This window comes from Erpetoichthys calabaricus, chromosome 15 (genome assembly GCF_900747795.2).
Source record: "Erpetoichthys calabaricus chromosome 15, fErpCal1.3, whole genome shotgun sequence".
NCBI lineage: Eukaryota > Metazoa > Chordata > Cladistia > Polypteriformes > Polypteridae > Erpetoichthys > Erpetoichthys calabaricus.
Window position 1 is genome coordinate 65,260,189 of NC_041408.2, and position 22,634 is coordinate 65,282,822.

Below are 22,634 nucleotides of genomic sequence, written 5' to 3' on the forward strand. Positions count from 1 at the left end.
TCTGAATAAGCCTGAGTGGTGGTGTGTGACTGGCAACCAAATGAGGGTTTGTCTCTACCTTTCACCCAAGCTGGATAGACCAAATGTGTTTCTGAACTGCATCAAGTTTGTTTGAGAATTGATTAACTGATGGACTTTTCAAAAAGATTTAAAAACACTTCTATGAAATTCAAAAAGAAATTATGTCAAACCTTTGTTTACGACTCTCTTCATAGCCTTGTTTGCATTATGCCTCTGGTGTTTACCAGACATGCGTTTTATCTGCCGCTGTGTACATGGTGGGGAGGTGCCACAGGCCACCTCCACGCTGAGCTCATCAGAAGACTCGTCCACTTCAGCACATCCAAATGTAGCATCTTCAGATGAGCTACCCTGCCTGAAAAGAAAATCAGACCACAGCAATACTTAAAAAAAAAATTCTGAAAAATACTTTAAACCATTGATCATTCAAGAAAAAGAACCCCATTTTTTGTTGATAAATATGTACAACATTTTGTTCAAATTCAAATTAGTATTTAGAAAGTCTGAATATTCTAGGGAACCTAATTACTTCATCAAGAAAAGTAGTTACTCACCAAATGACCACAGATCATTTAAAATTACAGTACACCCCCAAAATTCACAGGGGTTATGTTCCTAGGGCACCAGCGAATTGTGAAAAAACGCGACTTGGATGTGGTTAAAAAAATGCCTTTTAAATGCCTATTTTTATAGTTTCAACCCTAAATACAGTATGCCCCCAAAGCACTTTAATTTCATTGCAAACTCAGCTCAATACATTAAAACATTACCTAAAAAATTACCTTAATACATTACCTAAAAACAGAATGTAAAGGTAAACCCGTCTACTGTATAGTACTGTACTGCTATGTCTCCCATGGTGCTAGAATATAAAATACCATTGTTACCGCTATACGTACTGTAATTCATACAAGCGCGTTTTCTTTTGTATGCGCTGTCATTTTCTTTGTTATAAGTAAATACATAATAATTTCATTTAATTAAAATACAGTAAAATGTACGGGTACTCACCAATGATGAATGATATTGATGATGATGATGAAGTAGCTTTAAAACTTTAGTAGATTTAAAACTCCTCGGGTGACGCCTCTTCTTCAGGCGCCTCAGGAGGAGTCGTATCTTTGTATGGGTCTTTTTCTGGTGGGGTTTCGTGCTGGCTTTTCTTTATAGGTTTCAGGAACATTGTGATAAGAAGTTGGTACATTGTCTCCTGTAGCGAACTGCTGGTACAATTTCCATGCTTTCTCACAGATGATGTTACCGTCTTCCTGCAGTCGGTGATCCACAGTGCCAAGGCAGGTTCCATCCTGACGATATTTTTAATCCTTACGGTCTTTTCCTTTTTGACACTACCACAGAAACTTACAGATACGGTACTCCAGATCGCTGCTTTGTTCTTCTTTATGTAGCATACGGTGCTTTCATTAATGCCATTGTGGCATGCTACTGCAGCATAACTTTTTAGTTCCCAGAGCAAATCAACCTTCTCCTGGAGTGTTTTAAAGGCTCAGTTCCAGAAGCTTTAGAAGGTTCAGAGCGGTTCGATGACATCGTGTGCGTTTAAAAATAACAAAACAATATCAAAATGGAAAACACGAGGACACTCAGCTGGAGACACGTCACAAAGCAGCAGTCAATCATCAGCAAGGAGAAATGAATAACGCTCTCAAATTGGCTACTTTCACCATCGCAAACCATGGTGGTAAACCCACTCACCTGGAGACGCGTCACAAAGCAGCAGTCAATCTTCAGCAAGGAGAAATGAATAACGCTCTTGGATTGGCTACTTTCACCTTCCCAAACCGCGGTGGTAAAAACACTCACCTGCAGATGCCTCACAAAGCAGCAGTTAATCATCAGCAAGGAAAAATGAATAACGCTCTTGGATTGGTTACTTTCACCATCCCAAACCGCAGTGGTAAACCCACTCACCATGGAGAAAACTCACAAAACAGCAGTCAGTTATCAGCAAGGAGAAATGAATAACGCTCTCAGACTGGTTACTTTCACCATCCCAAACCACGTTTCCCTCAGCTGTTGCTTCCTGTTCTCTCTACAGCACAGGATTGCCACAAAAAAAGCCATAAAAAATTGTGGAGGATATTTGCGCTTTCCGCTAACAATTAATAGTTTGTTCTAAGAACAAATCCGCAAACGACTGAGTCCGCAAACACTGAACCGCAACTTTGCAGGGGACTACTGTACTTCAGCACACACACACACATCTTCTTTGACTACAGACAAGTTAAATTAGTAAAAGAAACATGACATGTAAGCCTCATTCACCCCTTATAACACTAGAATTCATCTACAATAATACACTGCCTGGCCAAAAAAAAAAGTCGCCACCAAAAAAAAAAGGTCACACACTCTAATATTTCGTTGGACCGCCTTTAGCTTTGATTACGGCACGCATTCACTGTGGTATTGTTTCGATAAGCTTCTGCAGTGTCACAAGATTTAGTTCCATCCAGTGTTGCATTAATTTTTCACCAAGATCTTGCATTGATGATGGTAGAGTCTGACCGCTGCGCAAAGCCTTCTTCAGCACATCCCAAAGATTCTCAATGGGGTTAAGGTCTGGACTCTGTGGTGGCCAATCCATGTGTAAAAATAATGTCTCATGCTCCCTGAACCACTCTTTCACAATTTGAGCCCGATGAATCCTGGCATTGTCATCTTGGAATATGCCCATGCCATCAGGGAAGAAAAAATCCACTGATGGATCCATTGAGTTCCCTTCGCATTGTGCGTGTGGAAATGCTCTTACTTTCACTATTAAACACAGAGCTGAGTTCTACTGTTGTTTTTCTTCGATTTGATTTCACCAAACGTTTAAGTGATCGCCGATCATGATCATTCAGGATTTGTTTCCGGCCACATTTCTTCCTCAAAGACAATGGGGTCCCCACTATCCTTCCAGTTTTTAATAATGCGTTGGACAGTTCTTAACCCAATTTTAGTAGTTTCTGCAATCTCCTTAGATGTTTTCTCTGCTTGATGCATGCCAATGATTTGACCCTTCTCAAACAGACTAACATCTTTTCCACGACCACGTGATGTGTCTTTTGACATGGTTGTTTAAGAAATGAGAAGCAACTCATTGCACCAGTTGGGGTTAAATAACTTGTTGCCAGCTGAAAGATAATCGCCCATGCAGTAATTATCCAATTGGAGGCTTGTACCTATTTGCTTAGTTAAATCCAGGTGGCAACTTTTTTTTTTGGCCAGGCAGTGTATATTCATGTATTGCTTATTTATCTAGGTTCAGAATTACTTATGGGAAAATGCAAGTTTAGATTATATATATGCTATAGAAATGGTCCTCTAATTCCAAAGACACTGATATAGTTTTGCCAGAAAATTATAATACCAAGAAGCTGTTGTCTGGCCACACTAGCTATAAGAACTATAAGAAAAATGACATATTTATATATTGGTGTCATGGCAACTAACATAGAGGATATCCTTTATGTTGCTCACTTGCTTTATTTTTCAATACTTGAGCATTTTTTAATTTGCATCATTTTATTTATTTCAAATTGTTTCCTTAAAAAATGGAAAAGCATCCTAATCAAAACTGTTAGTTCAGTTCCATTTACACCTGTGTGCAAAACAGAAATGGACTAATTGTATTTCTCATGTGACTGTTAACACTGCAGTGTTTTGTCATACACTCTGGCATGTTGCATGTACTGTGATTTTTCTTAGTTATATAAATTTAAGACATTAATAACAGTAATAATGAGAATTGTGTTTGTGATGAAAAATATTAAATCTCTTGAAAAGGAAAATAAAATGACCTCTTTGAAATTTCTAGACTCTTGTATTAAACACAGTAACTGCATAATAACACTGATGTTACGCGACAAGCACAATTATAGGCAAATTCAATTTTTATAAAACAGATGGAAACATAAACGCAGCTGGCACAGGGATACTGAAGGAACAAGTCTGGAAAACACTGCTCTGTGAGGTAGCGTGCACTGTAAACAATAAAAAGAAGTGCATTTCACAACAAAACTATTTTTTTAATTCTTCATTAAGCTACTGTATAATGTTGCATAATATAGTGTATAACACTTTATAATATAACATACTCACTATTTCTTATACTAAATTTCATAACTTTAATGGAATGGCGAATAGGATCCTATTACATATGCTTTTTTACAAAGTTATATTTATAAGTATTTAAGGTAACACAATGACAGAGTGATTAGCACTGCTGCCTCATTGCAGCTGGAAACTAGGTTAAAATCCCAACCCAGTCAATGTCCATATGAACTTTACACATTTTCCACACCTCCACATGAGTTTTTCTCTGGCCACCTTGTGTACTTCCTTCACATCCCTAAGATTTATGCACTAACAGAACAAGAAATTCTAAGTCAGTCAGGAATGACCTAGTGTGTTTTGTAAACGAATAGCACCTTGTTCAGGGATGGTTTCTGCCTCATACATTACACTCCTGTGATAAGCTGTGGCCGCACAAGGCCATGTGAACTGGCAAATCTCAAAACAGTTGAATAGACAAACTTATAAAAAATTTCCTTCTAACAAAAATAAAAGAGTGGATGGGCCGGTGTTCATATCCTGACCCAGATAATGTCAGCAAAGATGACACATTATCTTTATTTCCTCCTGGGTTTTCTTAAATATTACAGTTTATTACTATACCCTAAATGCACGCTGTGAAGGAGGACACTGTTGAGAATGAGACTGCACATTGTTACATTCTCTTTGTGACAGGACATTGTTTTGCCGATTCAGTCTATCTGTACTTTCTCTAATTACCTTGTAATAGTCCAAATACAATGGTAACCTAAAGATGAGAAAACATTGTTGAAAATATTTGCGTTTTAGTACTACGCAAGAAAAATGAAATCAGCATTACCATTAATTATTTCATTTTAGGCAAATTGCTAATATTAAGCATCAGTGTCTCTCCAACCACACACATTTGCAAAAAGGTATCACACAAAAACAAAACTTTTATCTTCTCTATGCATCAGATCAGACCATGCCGTTTATACATATTTTATAATACATCATATTAATTCTGTCACAACCATCCATCCATTATCCAACCCGTTATATCCCAACACAGGGTCACGGGGGTCTGCTGGAGCCAATCCCAGTCAACATAGGGCACAAGGCAGGAACCACCACCGCAGGACACACACACACAGACACACCCACACACAAAGCACACACTAGGGACAATCTTGGATCGCCAATGCACCTAACCTGCATGTCTTTAGACTGTGGGAGGAAACCCACGCAGACATGGGAAGAACATGCAAACTCCACGCAGGGAGGACCCAGGAAGCGAACCCAGGTCTCCTTACTGCGAGGCAGCAGCGCTACCACTGTGTCACCCCTCTGTCACATTACTTTATATAATAGTATATCTCTCTATTATAATATTGTACCAGTTATTATATATATATATATATATATATATTATATATATATATATATATATATATATATATATATATATATATATATATATATATATATATACACACACATACACACACAATATGTACCAGGTCTTTTTCTCTACAATACTGAGGCAGTGGATCCCCTCAGGGTTGACTAAGCAAAACATTCTTCAGGCAGCTCAATGCAATTCTTATTGCAATAAGCACAATGAAGAGGCCAAATCCATCAATCTGACAATAACAATAGTAACGGCACTGTAAATATTCCTAGTTCCTAAAAGTATCTTATTTAGTTTTCATGGTTTGGTTTTCAAAATACAGAATCTAAAACATTTCACCAGATTCGAAGAAAAGTTAATTTTGGCAGAAACAGCTTGGGTACAAGATACAGGAACATAGCTGGCACCTAGCTATGAATCCAAAACAACTACAAAATTGCACTTAAAAAATAATAATAATTTAAACTATATGATCCTCTAAGAAACTGCAGCTTTAATTTGATAGGTGAGGAATGTTAGAATTCTGCAGTAACAACGTACTAAGGTAAGCAAACTCAGTCCAAGTCAAACTGCAAAATATATGAAATTTATACTCAAGGTACTAGAACACAGCCAAAGTCACATAATTGTTACATGAGATAAGAAAAAGGGCATGGACAAACAGAAACTTGAAAAGTTACAATGAATCCAGGTCTTCACTTCAAGCATTTATTTTTCTTGCATTCACTGTGGCTCTTTGGATATGCACTTGTCATTTAATCTTCCTTTGAAAAATAGCAAATTTCACTATCTGCTGAAACAAGAAGACAGGCTATTCAAAAGAATTGATGGTTCAAGATACAGACAGAACACACAAGACTACAATACTCAGAAAATATAAATGTGCCTATTAGCATACTTTGAGACACCACTGTAATGAAGGTAAATATTAATATCTCTATTTCTACAGCATGACCTATATCAGTGGTGCCCAACCTTTCATAATATGGGGGCCAAACTTGACTTTGCTGTGAATTTCGCGGGCCACAACGTATGCGAAAATTAAATATGGATATTTAAAATTATTCTAGTTACCGAAACATGAGAAAAGAAAAATGAAAAATCAATAATTGGTGGACTCACCATCCGATGCTTATTTTATTAGTGCGATGTCTGCAGTTGTTTTTCAGAAACCAGTTTCGGAATGTTTGGGTCAAGATTTGTCACATTGATCCTTAGCACAGAATGAAGATGATCGTCTATAATGCGAGAACGTGACCCGGTTTTTGCTCTTTTCATCATGGAGAAAGTTTGTATTAGTGCGATGTCTGCAGTTGTTTTTCAGAAACCAGTTTCGGAATGTTTGGGTCAAGATTTGTCACATTGATCCTTAGCACAGAATGAAGATGATTGTCTGTAATGCGAGAATGTGACCCGGTTTTTGCTCTTTTCATCACGGAGAAAGTTTGTTCACAAACGTATGTGCTCGCAAACGCTGTGGTCATTTTCAGTCCTTCCTTTCGCAAATTTGGAAAGTTCACTGGTAACAGTTCAGCATAAAACTCTGGCAGAGATTTTTCTCTAAATTTATCCTTCAGAGACGTATTGCATTGTAACTCAATCAGTTCCAGTTGTAAATCAGTTGGCGCAGTGGGAACGTCAACTGAAAACGGATTTTCAAACAAACGGATTTCACTCCCGAGGTCATGGAAATCTGCAAACCTCTCCTCAAAATTTTCACTCAGCAGCTTCAGAAGTTGGACCATTCTTCTTTTTGGGGCAGTGAACGTTCATCTGTGCCTGTCGTAGTGCAGTACACGTCGGAAAATGCACCAATTGCTCCCTTTCAGCGTGTTGCATGAAAAGTCTCAATTTAGCTTGAAATGCACTTATATCCACATACACATGGCAGATAAGCTTGTTTTTTCCTTGCAGTTTTATATTGAGTTTGTTCAAATATTGCATTAAATCGCACAAAATTGCTAAATCCCATAGCCACGAGGTATTGCTAAGCTCAGGAAGTTGCTTTGATTTTTCAGTCATGAAGATATCTATCTCATGCCGCAGGTCAAAAAAGCGTTTGCCTCGACTCAACCAACCAACTTCAGTGATATACGACATCATTATACTCAGATTCAATTTCGTTGAGAAATTCTCTGAAAGTCCTGTGATTAAGCGCGTGCGATCTTATGAAGTTTACAGTTTTAACAACGACCTTCATAACATGTTTTAAGTTCAATTGCTTTCCACAGAGATTCTACTGGTGAATTATGCAGTAGAGCTGTAATGGTCGAGAACCATTTGATGCGAGCACTTTTTGACTTATTCTGGAAGCCAACCCATCGTGCTGTCCAACCGTGCTTTTTGCACCATCCATAGTCACTCCTACAAGTTTACTCCAGTCGAGCCCAAGGTCGTCGATCACTTGTGATACTTCTCTGAACACGTCTTCCCCAGTAGTTGTTCCACTCATACTTTTCATTGCCGCCAACTCCTCAGTAATTTGAAAAGTATTGTTTATACCACGAATAAACACCAACAATTGAGCAGTGTCTGTCACATCTGTAGATTCATCAGCAGCAATTGAAAACATTTCAAATTGAACCCGCCTTCGTCTTCAGTTGCAGCAGAAGATCGCTTTCCAAATCTTCAACTCGTCTTGTGATTGTCATTCGAGACAAACTAACAGTCTCAATTGCACTCTTTTTCTCCGGGCACAGTTCTTCTACCACTGCAAGAATGCACTTTTTCACACATTCACCTTCGGAAAATGGTTTGGCTTCCTTACTCAATATGTGAGCAACCCGAAAACTCGCTCGAACTGCTGCTTCGTTTTCTTTTCTTCTTTTATTAAACAGTTTTGTTAATCCACCAACCTCTTCACGCAATTTGGCAATCTTCTCTTCACGCGGCAAACCAACACATTGATCATACTTTGTTTTGTGTTTAGTTTCATAGTGTCTTTTAATATTGTGCTCCTTTAATACTGCAACCGTCCTCCTTGCAGATGAGACACAGTGGTTTCTCATCTTGCTGTACAAAAAAATACAAATTTGTCCACTTCTCCTGAAAATTTATGCACTCCAAGTCAACCTTTCGTTTCTTCATTTCCGGCATTTTCCATGGCTACAACGATAGCACCATCCGCTCAAATCAAATGCCGAAGGCGAACTGTCTGACACGGGAAAATATCGCAATTATGATGACCCGTAGTATTTCTTTTAAGGCGTAGAGGGACGCCACACGTTACGACGCAAGTTTCTGCTCCATTCCTCAACGACGTTGAGTCAACGTGGTTGGTCATTATTTGAAAGTTGGAGGGGCGTGGGTGGGGGAAAACATACCAGACCCCATTAGCACCACAGATAAGAAAGAATTAACAAAATTTGTTTGTCTGGCTTCTGAAAACAGTTAGGGTTAAGTAAAGAGCGACTCTCCGGCGCCATCAGGGATCGTCTCCGACTGAAATTTATTCTAATATTAGCGTACAGTCATAAATCACTAAATAACTATGTGAATATATGAATAAAAGAGCGAGCCATATGTAACACCTTCACGGGCCGGATATGGCCCGGGGGCCGTAGGTTGGGCATCACTGACCTATATAATACAAATGAGTTGCTTTATTCAGGCGTTTGCAGTTAAGTGTAACTCACTCCTGTTGATTAATTTCAGTTTCATGTCTTGCCTTAATTTAAGAAAAGACAGTACAGGAAATTGCATTTCATGGAGAAACAGAGCAAGTAGAGCAGCAGCTGTCATTTGCCCTTGAATCAACCTGCCATGATCTGTACTAGACTGTAACAGGTGCAATATGTTACACCATCATAATTCCAACCAGAAGAATGAGTACATATCTCATTAACAGCGCAGATGGCAAAAATTACAGGTATAAAATTACCCTCCTAATTCCAATACTCACTTTTTGACAAGTGACAACAGCAGGCTTGAATCTCTCCACAATCTGCTGATCTACTTCATCTGTAAAAACTGCATGATATCTTCTAATTGGGACTGCTTGTAACAAGCTACTAGAAATTCACCTTTCTAATGGTCATGAACGAAGTGATGCTTTTGAGGTTAGCAAACCTGCAACAACTCATTGATCCATATTATAAATTACCGGTATCAGAGCCTATCCAAAAGGTACATGCGATTAACTCATATTAACTACAATACTATTCAATCACAGTGGACACATACAGGCTTAAAAAACAAGGTAAAAGAACAATGCCTTGGGCAATTGTATTGATATACTGCATAATATGAGACTGTATACACAGATTTATGTACCTGTATGTATAAAATAGATGCCAGAATTTTGTACCGAGTTGGTTTCTCATTTACAGGATTACTAATGTAGTTGTAGATTATTCTGGCAGTATAAAATAAGGAATTTCTACCAATTTCCCAAGCTTATCAGAGATGTTTGAGACCACCTTATTAGAGTGATTTTCTTTGACACACAATATGAAATATTTACTTTAATTATACTATGTATTAAATTATTTTCAAGGTAATCTAAATTTCAGTGAACATTGTGTAAACTATTATATTTACATTGTATTTGGCTGAAACCTTTATCCAAGGTGACTTATAACATTGATGATACAGCTACTTGCATTTCTTTTTGGTTTTCCAGTTGGAGCACAGGCAGGTCAAGTTACTTGGTCATTGTCACACAGCATCAGTAGCAGGATTTGAACCCACAACCTCAGGGTTTGAAGTCCAAAGTCTTAACCACTTTACCACACTGCCTGCCTATTTTGTCTATTAAAAGTCACCCTCTAATGAATAAATGTGTATATGTGTGTTTATACAAAAGTATCCAGAACTGTATCTGCTTTGGGGCTCCATAACTTGATTAAGTAATTTTGATCATGAATGGATAGATAAATTCTCACATGAGAAGTCTTTCATCTGCACTGATGCCCCAAATCTGTGATGGTCTATCTCCGTCTCAAGTGCATATTTATTAATCCAAGCATATGTTTTCTGAACTGTCATTAAGAACCCAGCAAAATGATATGAGAAGCATTTGGAGAGTCTAGCTTATGATCTATTTGCCACATGCAGGGAGTACATGCATCCAATACAGAGAAATTCTTATTCTCTTTAACATGGAGAATGCTAACAGGAACAAGGAGGCAGGTCTGACAAAACCACATCTTGGCCTTGAATATAAGTGAAGCAAAAGTACTATTACAGTGTTTACATTTCACACAAGTACCAGGTAAAAAGCAGAAAGGGGACTACGCCTGGTATACATTGTATTTACAGTGGTGTGAAAAACTATTTGCCCCCTTCCTGATTTCTTATTCTTTTGCATGTTTGTCACACAAAATGTTTCTGATCATCAAACACATTTAACCATTAGTCAAATATAACACAAGTAAACACAAAATGCAGTCTGTAAATGGTGGTTTTTATTATTTAGGGAGAAAAAAAAAATCCAAACCTACATGGCCCTGTGTGAAAAAGTAATTGCCCCCTGAACCTAATAACTGGTTGGGCCACCCTTAGCAGCAATAACTGCAATCAAGCGTTTGCGATAACTTGCAATGAGTCTATTACAGCGCTCTGGAGGAATTTTGGCCCACTCATCTTTGCAAAATTGTTGTAATTCAGCTTTATTTGAGGGTTTTCTAGCATGAACCGCCTTTTTAAGGTCATGCCATAGCATCTCAATTGGATTCAGGTCAGGACTTTGACTAGGCCACTCCAAAGTCTTCATTTTATTTTTCTTCAGCCATTCAGAGGTGGATTTGCTGGTGTGTTTTGGGTCATTGTCCTGTTGCAGCACCCAAGATCGCTTCAGCTTGAGTTGACGAAAAGATGGCCGGACATTCTCCTTCAGGATTTTTTGGTAGACTGTAGAATTCATGGTTCCATCTATCACAGCAAGCCTTCCAGGTCCTGAAGCAGCAAAACAACCCCAGACCATCACACTACCACCACCATATTTTACTGCTGGTATGATGTTCTTTTTCTGAAATGCTGTGTTCCTTTTACGCCAGATGTAACGGGACATTTGCCTTCCAAAAAGTTCAACTTTTGTCTCATCAGTCCACAAGGTATTTTCCCAAAAGTCTTGGCAATCATTGAGATGTTTCTTAGCAAAATTGAGACGAGCCCTAATGTTCTTTTTGCTTAACAGTGGTTTGCGTCTTGGACATCTGCCATGCAGGCCGTTTTTGCCCAGTCTCTTTCTTATGGTGGAGTCGTGAACACTGACCTTAATTGAGGCAAGTGAGGCCTGCAGTTCTTTAGACGTTGTCCTGGGGTCTTTTGTGACCTCTCGGATGAGTCGTCTCTGCGCTCTTGGGGTAATTTTGGTCGGCCGGCCACTCCTGGGAAGGTTCACCACTGTTCCATGTTTTTGCCATTTGTGGATAATGGCTCTCACTGTGGTTCGCTGGAGTCCCAAAGCTTTAGAAATGGCTTTATAACCTTTACCAGACTGATAGATCTCAATTACTTCTGTTCTCATTTGTTCCTGAATTTCTTTGGATCTTGGCATGATGTCTAGATTTTGAGGTGCTTTTGGTCTACTTCTCTGTGTCAGGCAGCTCCTATTTAAGTGATTTCTTGATTGAAACAGGTGTGGCAGTAATCAGGCCTGGGGGTGGCTACGGAAATTGAACTCAGGTGTGATACACCACAGTTAGGTTATTTTTTAACAAGGGGGCAATTACTTTTTCACACAGGGCCATGTAGGTTTGGATTTTTTTTCTCCCTAAATAATAAAAACCATCATTTAAAAACTGCATTTTGTGTTTACTTGTGTTATATTTGACTAATGGTTAAATGTGTTTGATGATCAGAAACATTTTGTGTGACAAACATGCAAAAGAATAAGAAATCAGGAAGGGGGCAAATAGTTTTTCACACCACTGTATATGATTTTATTTGCAATGGCAGCCAAAGCAACATGAAATTTTCCATTTTATTTTCTGGTGTGTTTGTGGTATATGCTATTGGTAACAGTTTCAAATGTCTCTTGAGTTTGTTTCAAGTAACGCTGAAGACCTGTGCAAAATGGTCAAAAGTGTGTTAGACTACTGTTAAAGTGCAATTGTAGTTTTTGTTGGTAAAAGTAATCAGAAACTTTGACCTATAAGGAAAAAGCACAGTGTATTACACAAATATCAAAGAAGCCAGAAGAATCAATTGCTGTGCACAACATACAACAAAGCAGAATAAATATATACAGAAGAACATAAAAAGCAGAATAAAGAACAATTAGTACCTCAATCATTATCTCCTTATTTTACATTATCTAAATAACCATTACTTTTGTTAGTCGTATTTCATTAGGCACCTTTAACATTCTGGCTTACAACAAGAAAATACACAAAATCTGTCATATATCATTATATATATATATATATATATATATATACACACAGTGCATCCGGAAAGTATTCACAGCGCATCACTTTTTCCACATTTTGTTATGTTACAGCCTTATTCCAAAATGGATTAAATTAATTTTTTTCCTCAGAATTCTACACACAACAACCCATAATGACAACGTGAAAAAAGTTTACTTGAGATTTTTTCTTCATTAGCTAAGTTTCCATCCAGTTTTTTGTGACATTTTGTTATCGACAAACAGAATATACGTAAAAAAAAATGTGCGAAATTTGCTGTCTCCAGCATGTTTCCATCCAACTGGCTTTTTATCGATAAAATGGTGTGCGTGATGATGTCAACCCCCCCCCCCCCCAAAACGAACTGTCGCATAAGTTTTGTTGTATCGCGAAAAAAATCTGCCCTTGAGCCGTTTCCATACATAATTTTGTGTATGTCGCAAATTATCTACCTTTTGTTTTCAACGTTACACCCCCTCCACTAAACAAAGAAACAAAGAAATGGAGAGATTATTCAGACAGTTTTTTGAAATTTGCCAGCTTACTGTTATTTCAGTTTCACAAATAATTGGAATTGTACATAATATCCGAAGACGACAGCAGAATGAAGCAGTTGCTTGTCTGATAGCCCTAGAGCTCGAAGAAAGTACCCCAGTGCGACGAAACCCATGGGTATGGGAGAGACGACGGAATAAGACCTTCTGGGAGGAGGTGGTGGAGAACATTTCACAGAAAATCTCTGACTGCAACATTTTAGAATGACACGGCCGACGTTTGAGATGTTGTGTGGATTCATCAGTCCTGATGTTGCGCCCATCACAGGTTGCCACCGACCACCGGTTCCAACCCAAAAGCGGATTGCCATCGCCCTTTACAAGCTGGCAACCTGCGCCGAGTATAGAGTAGTTGGAGAAACTTTTGGGGTTAGTAAAACTACCGTCCATCGATGTGTATGTGCACCGCTATTAAAGAAAAATTAATGCGGCGTTATATCAGACTTCAGACTGTAGCGGAGGCCAATGAAATTGCATACCGCAATTCCTTGGTGCATCTTGTGCCACAGATTTACGGTGCGCTGGATGGCACGCATGTGCCTATTCTTCCCCCGATGGAAGGCTACCGCGATTACATTAATCGCAAAGGGTGGCCATCTATTGTTCTCCAGGCCCTTGTTGATGACAGGTGCATGATATGAGACATTTGCGTTGGCACTCCTGGAAGTGCCCATGATGCAGCTGTGTTTGCAGAATCGGATCTGTACAGGTGAGCCTACCTTTCAACATCCCTTCTCAGTGCGATAACAACTGAATTAGTACTGTAACCTGCTTCCCTTAAGGTTTTTAATTAAAACTGAAATTTGAATTAATACAAAATAACGACGTTTAATCAAAAAAAAAACTCTCTTCATCAGACCATGCGAACCGCTCCGCCATTCTCGTTTTGATTGCACGTGATATGTGACACATTTATTTGCGTTAAAGCCCTTTTTTCTGACAAAAAGTGTTTCCAATGTAGTTTTTGCGACATCTGAAGTATCGATATGGAATTTATGCGCTAAAGTTAAACGGAAAAATATTATGTCGATAATTAGCATTTCCATTAGCTATATCGGTAAAAAAATTTGAAGCGCTAAATATTTTTTCGCAAAAACTCCTTGGATGGAAACCTGGCTATAGGTATACCTCAACTATGAGAGACAAAATGAGAAAAAAAAAATCCAGAAAATCACATTGTCTGATTTTTGAAGAATTTATTTGCAAATTACAGTGGGAAAAAAAGTATTTGGTCAATAACAAAAGTTCATCTCAATACTTTGTTATATACCCTTTGTTGGCAATGACAGAGGTCAAACATTTTCTGTAAGTCTTCACAAGGTTTTCACACACTGTTGCTGGTATTTTGGCCCATTCCTCCATGCAGATCTCCTCTAGAGCAGTGATGTTTTGGGGCTGTCGCTGGGCAACACGGACTTTCAACTCCCTCCAAAGATTTTCTATGAGGTTGAGATCTGGAGACTGGCTAGGCCACTCCAGGACCCTGAAATGCTTCTTACGAAGCCACTCCTTCGTTACCCGGGCGGTGTGTTTAGGATCATTGTCATGCTGAAAGACCCAGCCACGTTTCATCTTCAATGCCCTTGCTGATGGAATGAGGGTTTCACTCAAAATCTGACGATACATGGCCCCATTCATTCTTTCCTTTGCACGATCAGTCGTCCTGGTCCCTTTGCAGAAAAACAGCGCCAAAGCATGATGTTTCCACCCCCATGCTTTACAGTAGGTATGGTGTTCTTTGGATGCAACTCAGCATTCTATCTCCTCCAAACACGACGAGTAGAGTTTTTACCAAAAAGTTCTATTTTGGTTTCATCTGACCATATGACATTCTCCCAATCCTCTTCTGGATCATCCAAATGCTCTCTAGCAAACTTCAGACGGGCCTGCACATGTGCTGGCTTAAGCAGGGGGACACGTCTGGCATTGCAGGATTTGAGTCCCTGGCGCCGTAGTGTGTTACTGATGGTAGCCTTTGTTACTTTGGTCCCAGCTCTCTGCAGGTCATTCACTAGGTCCCCCCGTGTGGTTCTGGGATTTTTGCTCACCGTTCTTGTGATCATTTTGACCCCACGGGGTGAGATCTTGCGTGGAGCCCCAGATCGAGGGAGATTATCAGTGGTCTTGTATGTCTTCCATTTTCTAATAATTGCTCCCACAGTTGATTTCTTCACACCAAGCTGCTTACCTATTGCAGATTCAGTCTTCCCAGCCTGGTGCAGGTCTATAATTTTGTTTCTGGTGTCCTTTGACAGCTCTTTGGTCTTGGCCATAGTGGAGTTTGGAATGTGACTGTTTGAGGTTGTAGACAGGTGTCTTTATATTGATAACGGGTTCAAACAGGTGCCATTAATACAGGTAACGAGTGGAGGACAGAGGAGCCTCTTACAGAAGAAGTTACAGGTCTGTGAGAGCCAGAAATCTTGCTTGTTTGTAGGTGACCAAATACTTATTTCCCACCATAATTTGCAAATAAATTCTTTACAATCCGACAATGTGATTTTCTGGATTTTTTTTCTCATTTTGTCTTTCATAGTTGAGGTATACCTATGATGAAAATTACAGGCCTCTCTCATCTTTTTAAGTGGGAGAACTTGCACAATTGGTGGCTGACTAAATACTTTTTTGCCCCACTGTGTGTGTGTGTGTGTATATATATATATATATATATATATATACATATATAAAATATAAAAGACCAAGTCACCCGACCATGGGGTACACACTCATGCACGCACGACAGAGCCCTGCCCGCCAACTCTAACCCTCCTCCCGCGTCATGGGATACGCACAACAGAGCCCCGCCCACCAACTCTAACCCTCCCCTCCTGCGTCCACCCTCGCTCTCGAGGCATGCGCACTGCCTGCTCATGTGCCCACCCCCAACGATTTCTGACAAATACTCCCCGTCATTATGCGTGGCTCCCGAGCACTTACTGTCGCCAGTTGCATTAACAAGCAACCTTTGTGGTGTCACATGCATGTACTTACATGGACGACAAATATGACAGCTCTTCCTCACGAACAAGATTTTGCAAAATGGCTCCTCAATGTTGGTTACGGAACACCTGTAACATTACCTTCACGTTGTTTTCCTTTTATTTCTGATCCCGTTCAACAACTATATGGCGACATCGACTTCTCAACTGTGACTCCGGAACAACTCAGTACGCGAGCTATATTAAGCGTCACCAACGAAGACTCGGCTACACCTTAACTCTTTTAGGGCTAATTTTTTTTTTGTTTCTTTTCTCCCAGGGCTGAATATTTTTCCAAAAACTAACATTTTTTAAAAAAGAACACAAAAGCAATTGTTTAACATATCAAATCAACAAAAAATATTTACTTTTGACAAATGCTACTGTCTTGCATGTTGTATGAGCCTGAATTCTCTATGATTTCACATACATATCACACACATTTTACACAGCAAAGTCTGATCTCGCTCAAAGCAGCCAATTTCAGTCATTGCCACATTGCACTCCTTACAATATGTGTTGTTTTGATGCCTATTTTTCAATTGTCTGTTGCTGCATTTTCTAACATATATTGTTAGTGTGTACTGTAGAGAGACAAGTCACCCATTTGCCATCGTGCCATGCCACTGCCACCAAGTTTTCTGCCTGCATGAAAACCGTATTGTCACCTCTTTTCATCTTCTGAAACTTTATGAACTTTATGTATGGCATTATAGCCTGGCTCACCCCATGAGATTTGCTTCTGTTTATTACAGAAGTGAATAAAACTTTGCAGCAGCATGTACCTAAGCCACCAGGGGACAAAACACATTTGGACCAATGCTCCCTGAAGTTATATCACCAGTTCTGTCCCATCTCTATTTGTAATGCCACAGCGCGCTTCATCTCATCTTTCGTTGTGGGTTTCCACTTTGAAAAACGAGAATGCGATGCAAACGCAGCCCACGATTCAAAAAAAATCTCTGCCTACCTGTTTGTCTCGTCTGACAGTAGCTGAAAAGCAGCATCAGGAGAGAGCAGCCTGAAGTACAGCAGCTGGTGATCTGTCGTGTCCAAAAGCAAGCCATGCCGTCTTGTAAACTCCGGTAGCCAGATCGGCTCTCAACGGATCAATGTATGTGTATTTATCCCATGCGAACCTTGCCGTAGATGCATCGGCTGCGCGAAGGCACTCAACTGGCAGCAGATCCGCTGGCGCGGCATCGGCTGGTGTCTGATCAGCTGATGCCTGCTTCTAACTCTCTTGCTCGATCTCCTGATCACTGCCAATAAAGTCCGATTCTGAAAAATCAAGAGTCCAACTCCGCGGTAATGCGCAAAACGTCTGCCAAGTGTTTTCTTTTCTGCACTTGCTTCGCTGCCTTTTCACATGTCGGTGCCATCTTGCCTTTGTTTACATTTCGCAACTCACGTACACGCAATGTTTATTTGCCGAGTCAATGAGTCTAGCATTCCTCCAAGCACAGAGGGAATGCCTGTGACGTGACAGTGAGATTTGTCGCCATTAACAGCTGATTGTCGCCCTCTATCCCTGGATGTCGACTTTTGTCGACATTCGCCTTCAACCCCTCCTGTCGACAAAAGTCGACATCCGCCCTAAAAGAGTTAATGAACAAGTACTGAAACTTATCCCTACCGACAAAGTAACTTTCACCAGTGTTGACTCCATCGTCACAGACGATCCCGCAGATCAACTTTCATTCCCCGAAGAATTTCTTAGCAGTCTTACTCCCATTGGCATGCCTCCGCATAAACTCAAAATTAAAATTGGTTCAGTCCTCATGCTTCTCAGAAACCTCATGCCAGCAAGAAGTCTCTGTAATGGCACTAGACTGACTGTTACCAGCATTCACCGCAATGTACTAGAGTGTAAAACTATCGCAGCTGCTACCTAACAAACTGTCCTTATTCCCCTGATTTCCCTGACCCCATCAGATTCAGATTTGCCTTTTACTTTTACACGCAGACAATTTCCTGTTAGATTAGCCTTTGCAATGACAATAAGGCACAGGGCCAAACTTTCAAAAAGATATGCCTGTATCTGCCAAAACCAGTTTTCAGTCACGGACATGTTGCTCTCTCCAGAGTTCCATTATTTCATTCACTCACAGTCGTATCCTCAAACCCACCCCATTTGGACAACTGTGTCTTTCAGGAAGTGTTCACCCATCAATAAATAATTATGCGGCGTAGTATCGGCTAGTATATATTATATAATATATATATATATATATATATATATATATATATATATATATATATTATATATATATATACACACACACACATACACACACAAACACATACACATACATGTGTATGTACCGTATGTGTTACCAAAAAAACAAAAACTTTCACCATACTATATTTGACTTCCTACTGCTTTACATGTGTCTATGCCAGTGGTTCCCAAACTCAGTCCTGGGGACCCACTGTGCCTGCAGGTTTTTGTTCCAACCAGATTCACAATTGGTGATAATAATTGATAACAACTGATCTCATTTAATTAGCTGGTCGTTTTCACTCTTCTCTTATTCTACATTCAGAAAAACACAACAGCATGGTGTTTACATTTATAAGACATTTAGAAATATTTCTATTTTTTTTCTAAAGCTATAAATGCTTAACTCTCTTTTGTTGTTTTCCTTTTATTTTCCCCTTTTCCTGTGTAGTTTGCTCCCTTCATTTAACCCTAATAGTGACAATTAACAACCAGCATAGCAGACACCCAGGATGATGAAAGCTGCAACGACTTTAGTGCCAGACCCGCTAATTAGTAAGTAATCAATTAAATAACCAGAACACCCGGAAAAGGAGAATGAAAATTAGGCTGAAAATACAGTTAATGACTTAAAAAAATTACATATTCCCCATATAACTGCTTAATACATTTTAATAAAAATCTACCAAACTAAGTTTGTAATTTCTACATTGACTACAAAACACAGAAACTGGGAAATAATGACTCACTTAATTAGGCTAAGAGTCCAATGAAAAACGGAAGTTGGTAGGAACAAAAACCTGCAGCCACAGTGGGTCTCCAGGACCGAGTTTGGGAACCACTGGTCTATGCAACAGCCTACATTTTGCACAGCCAGTGATGTTGACTTAAGGTCCCCTCTCTATGTTATCTGAACAGAGATCATGTCCCTCCTCACAGTGCAAAAGGAAAGCTGAATTTAGGCCTTTGTCCTTAATATTCAAAAGGCTCACAGCTAAAAATGAATGCAGACTGCCTAACATGAAAATAAGCTTTATTAACAGGTAATATTACAAAAGAATTCCTAACAAAATCATCAATTTAAAAAGATAGTCACATTACTTAGTTCTCAATAAAGAGTCGTATTCTAAATTTATCAGCAGGTGCTCATACTGTGCAGGTTAAAAATATGTGGTCATGCCATAAAATTTACTTTTTGTATATGTTACTTTTTACAAAGTGGTAAAACAGAGAGGTTCTGCAAATTTGCAGGGCATCCTAACATGTGATTTGGTAGTACAATGAAGTCACTTGAGTTGGATTATATGTTACCTCACCATACAGATCCTGATTTGTCCTACCTCACAAGAGGCAACATTTCCAAATAGATACAGACAGAAAATGTGACATTGCAGGCAGCCAGAGATAAGATCTAATAGTGCAATTCAGTTGCAATATCACCTACATTTACAAAAATGATTTTGATAAAATTATTTCTTGGGAAATGAAGTGACCATTTAGAAGTCTAATATTAGCCAAAATGACCACATAATAAGGGCACTTATACAACAAAGATGTAAAGAGTGAAACTGGCCAACAAGCCCCAAAATTCATTTTTAAAATTACATTTTTTTTTTATGGACAAGGATTAAAATAAACTCCTTACATCGATATGTCCAAATGTATAACAACAATGCTATTTTAAAACTGTAATGTATTTATAATGTTACTTTTAGATTGAGCTTACCATAAAACTCAAATGTTTCTTTTCTTCCAGTTTGTTCATTTCTTTCTTTGCAAAGAATGCCCTGAAAATTCTACATAAACAGCTGTATTTGGATTACACTTTCCTATCTTTGTCCCTTTAAGCACATCTAAAGGATTTTTAATGGGATTATAGAGAAGGCAGGCAGTCTGAAACATTTCTGGTTGCACAACTAGGCATCTGGTGCAATTGCTCACATTTTGCTAGCCTCTCTAGTGGTTAATGATTTGTCAGGTTTCCGTCAGGGACTGCTATTCACAGATGTAACCAATATTTTTGACTTTGAAGTTCCATGTTTGAACTCGGACATTAATGTTAGCAGAACCCCCCCCCCCCCCAAGCGAAAATGCTACAGTTAAATACAGTAGTATGAATCAAATTCATTTAGCTGGTTACAAAAATACTAATCTGGAATGTTCCATCAGGAATAACAATATGCATAAACTATAGGAGGAGTCATCATTTCTGGCATTCATTCGTGTGAGGAATGAAAAGCCAGTTATTCTAGCAACAAAAATACCAGCACAATTGCAGATAGCCTCTGACAAGTATACAGTGAATGTACTTGTAACAGCAAATAAGTCAGTCAGCACAGTTTCAGCAACCAGCCAGTTAATTCCGAGCATGTTACAGAAATTTCAGTAACCAGCCAAAAGATCAAAAACTTGTTATTCAGCTTCTAGTCTTTCAGATTCATTCCAGCAATTAGCCAGTCCTATTCCAGTAACCAGGCAGTACCTTTCCAATAAGCCACTACAGCAATCACCCAGTAAGAACATCCAGCTGGCATCTGAGAAGTCTTCCATTCTGCCAGTCAGCAAGGATTAATTATGGTCCAAGCCAGTCCATACTAAATCATTTCCAGTATAAAAATACCATTAGCCACCTAAATATCTCAATTCCAAATGTTAATTGGTTTGGTATCTGACAGTCTACTTTCACTAGTTGTACATTATTAGGGTGATATAACATTCACAGAAGTACTCAATCACGGAAAAACAATGTGTATCCCCACTTTATAATTCAGGTTGTGTTTTCTTTAGTAACTAGGGGGCTCCGCCCCCTGCTCGCCAACCCCTGGTGTTGGGTAATTATAAATAGCGTGATGTATGTATGAGATATAGCATAGTGTGAAGGTGTAGATGACGCATATAGGAAGCCAAGAATAAATTGCAAGGCACAGTGTAAAGATCTATCGGAAAATTTCTTTGCACACAACATTAGTAGTAAAGATGGTGTCTTGTTCTTTAATGAGTTTCTCTTGGCATGGATGATTTATAACCTTAACTTTAACGTCAGATGAACGTCGAACTCGTGAGAAGGCCACATAAAGTTGTCCATGTCCAAAAACGGGGTCAGAGAGGTAGATGCCAACCTTGTTCATGGTTTGGCCTTGTGATTTGTTGATGGTCTTGGCAAATGCAGGTTTAATGGGGAACTGTTGCCGTTTAAGTGTAAAAGGAAATTCTAGGTCAGAACTTGTAAGGTCAATTGTAGGAATCAGAACAGTATTGTTAGCATGTGATCCTGTAAGAAGTTTTGCTTCAATAAGATTGTGTGTCATGGTGTTGACGACTAAACGTGTACCATTGCATAAACCTTGTTTAGATAGATAGATAGATAGATAGATAGATAGATAGATAGATAGATAGATAGATAGATAGATAGATAGATAGATAGATAGATAGATAGATAGATAGATAGATAGATAGATAGATAGATAGATAGATAGATAGATAGATAGATAGATAGATAGATAGATAGATAGATAGATAGATAGATAGATAGATAGATAGATAGATAGATAGATAGATAGATAGATAGATAGATAGATAGATAGATTAGATAGATAGATAGATAGATAGATAGATAGATAGATAGATAGATAGATAGATAGATAGATAGATAGATAGATAGATAGATAGATAGATAGATAGATAGATAGATAGATAGATAGATAGATAGATAGATAGATAGATAGATAGATAGATAGATAGATAGATAGATAGATAGATAGATAGATAGATAGATAGATAGATAGATAGATAGATAGATAGATAGATAGATAGATAGATAGATAGATAGATAGATAGATAGATAGATAGATAGATAGATAGATAGATAGATAGATAGATAGATAGATAGATAGATAGATAGATAGATAGATAGATAGATAGATAGATAGATAGATAGATAGATAGATAGATAGATAGATAGATAGATAGATAGATAGATAGATAGATAGATAGATAGATAGATAGATAGATAGATAGATAGATAGATAGATAGATAGATAGATAGATAGATAGAAGATA

The 22,634-nt window shown here is 38.6% G+C and overlaps 1 protein-coding gene across 3 annotated transcripts in view; it reads right to left on the minus strand.

The window, feature by feature from the left end:
* map3k4 (mitogen-activated protein kinase kinase kinase 4) overlaps positions 1–22,634 on the minus strand; it is a 172,905-nt gene that overhangs the window by 92,375 nt on the left and 57,896 nt on the right. For all 3 annotated transcript variants that reach the window (XM_028820135.2, XM_028820134.2, XM_028820136.2), the window contains exon 2: positions 192–376. In XM_028820135.2, the coding sequence (XP_028675968.1) occupies positions 192–376 (185 nt within the window). The remainder of the gene's footprint in view (positions 1–191; positions 377–22,634) is intronic.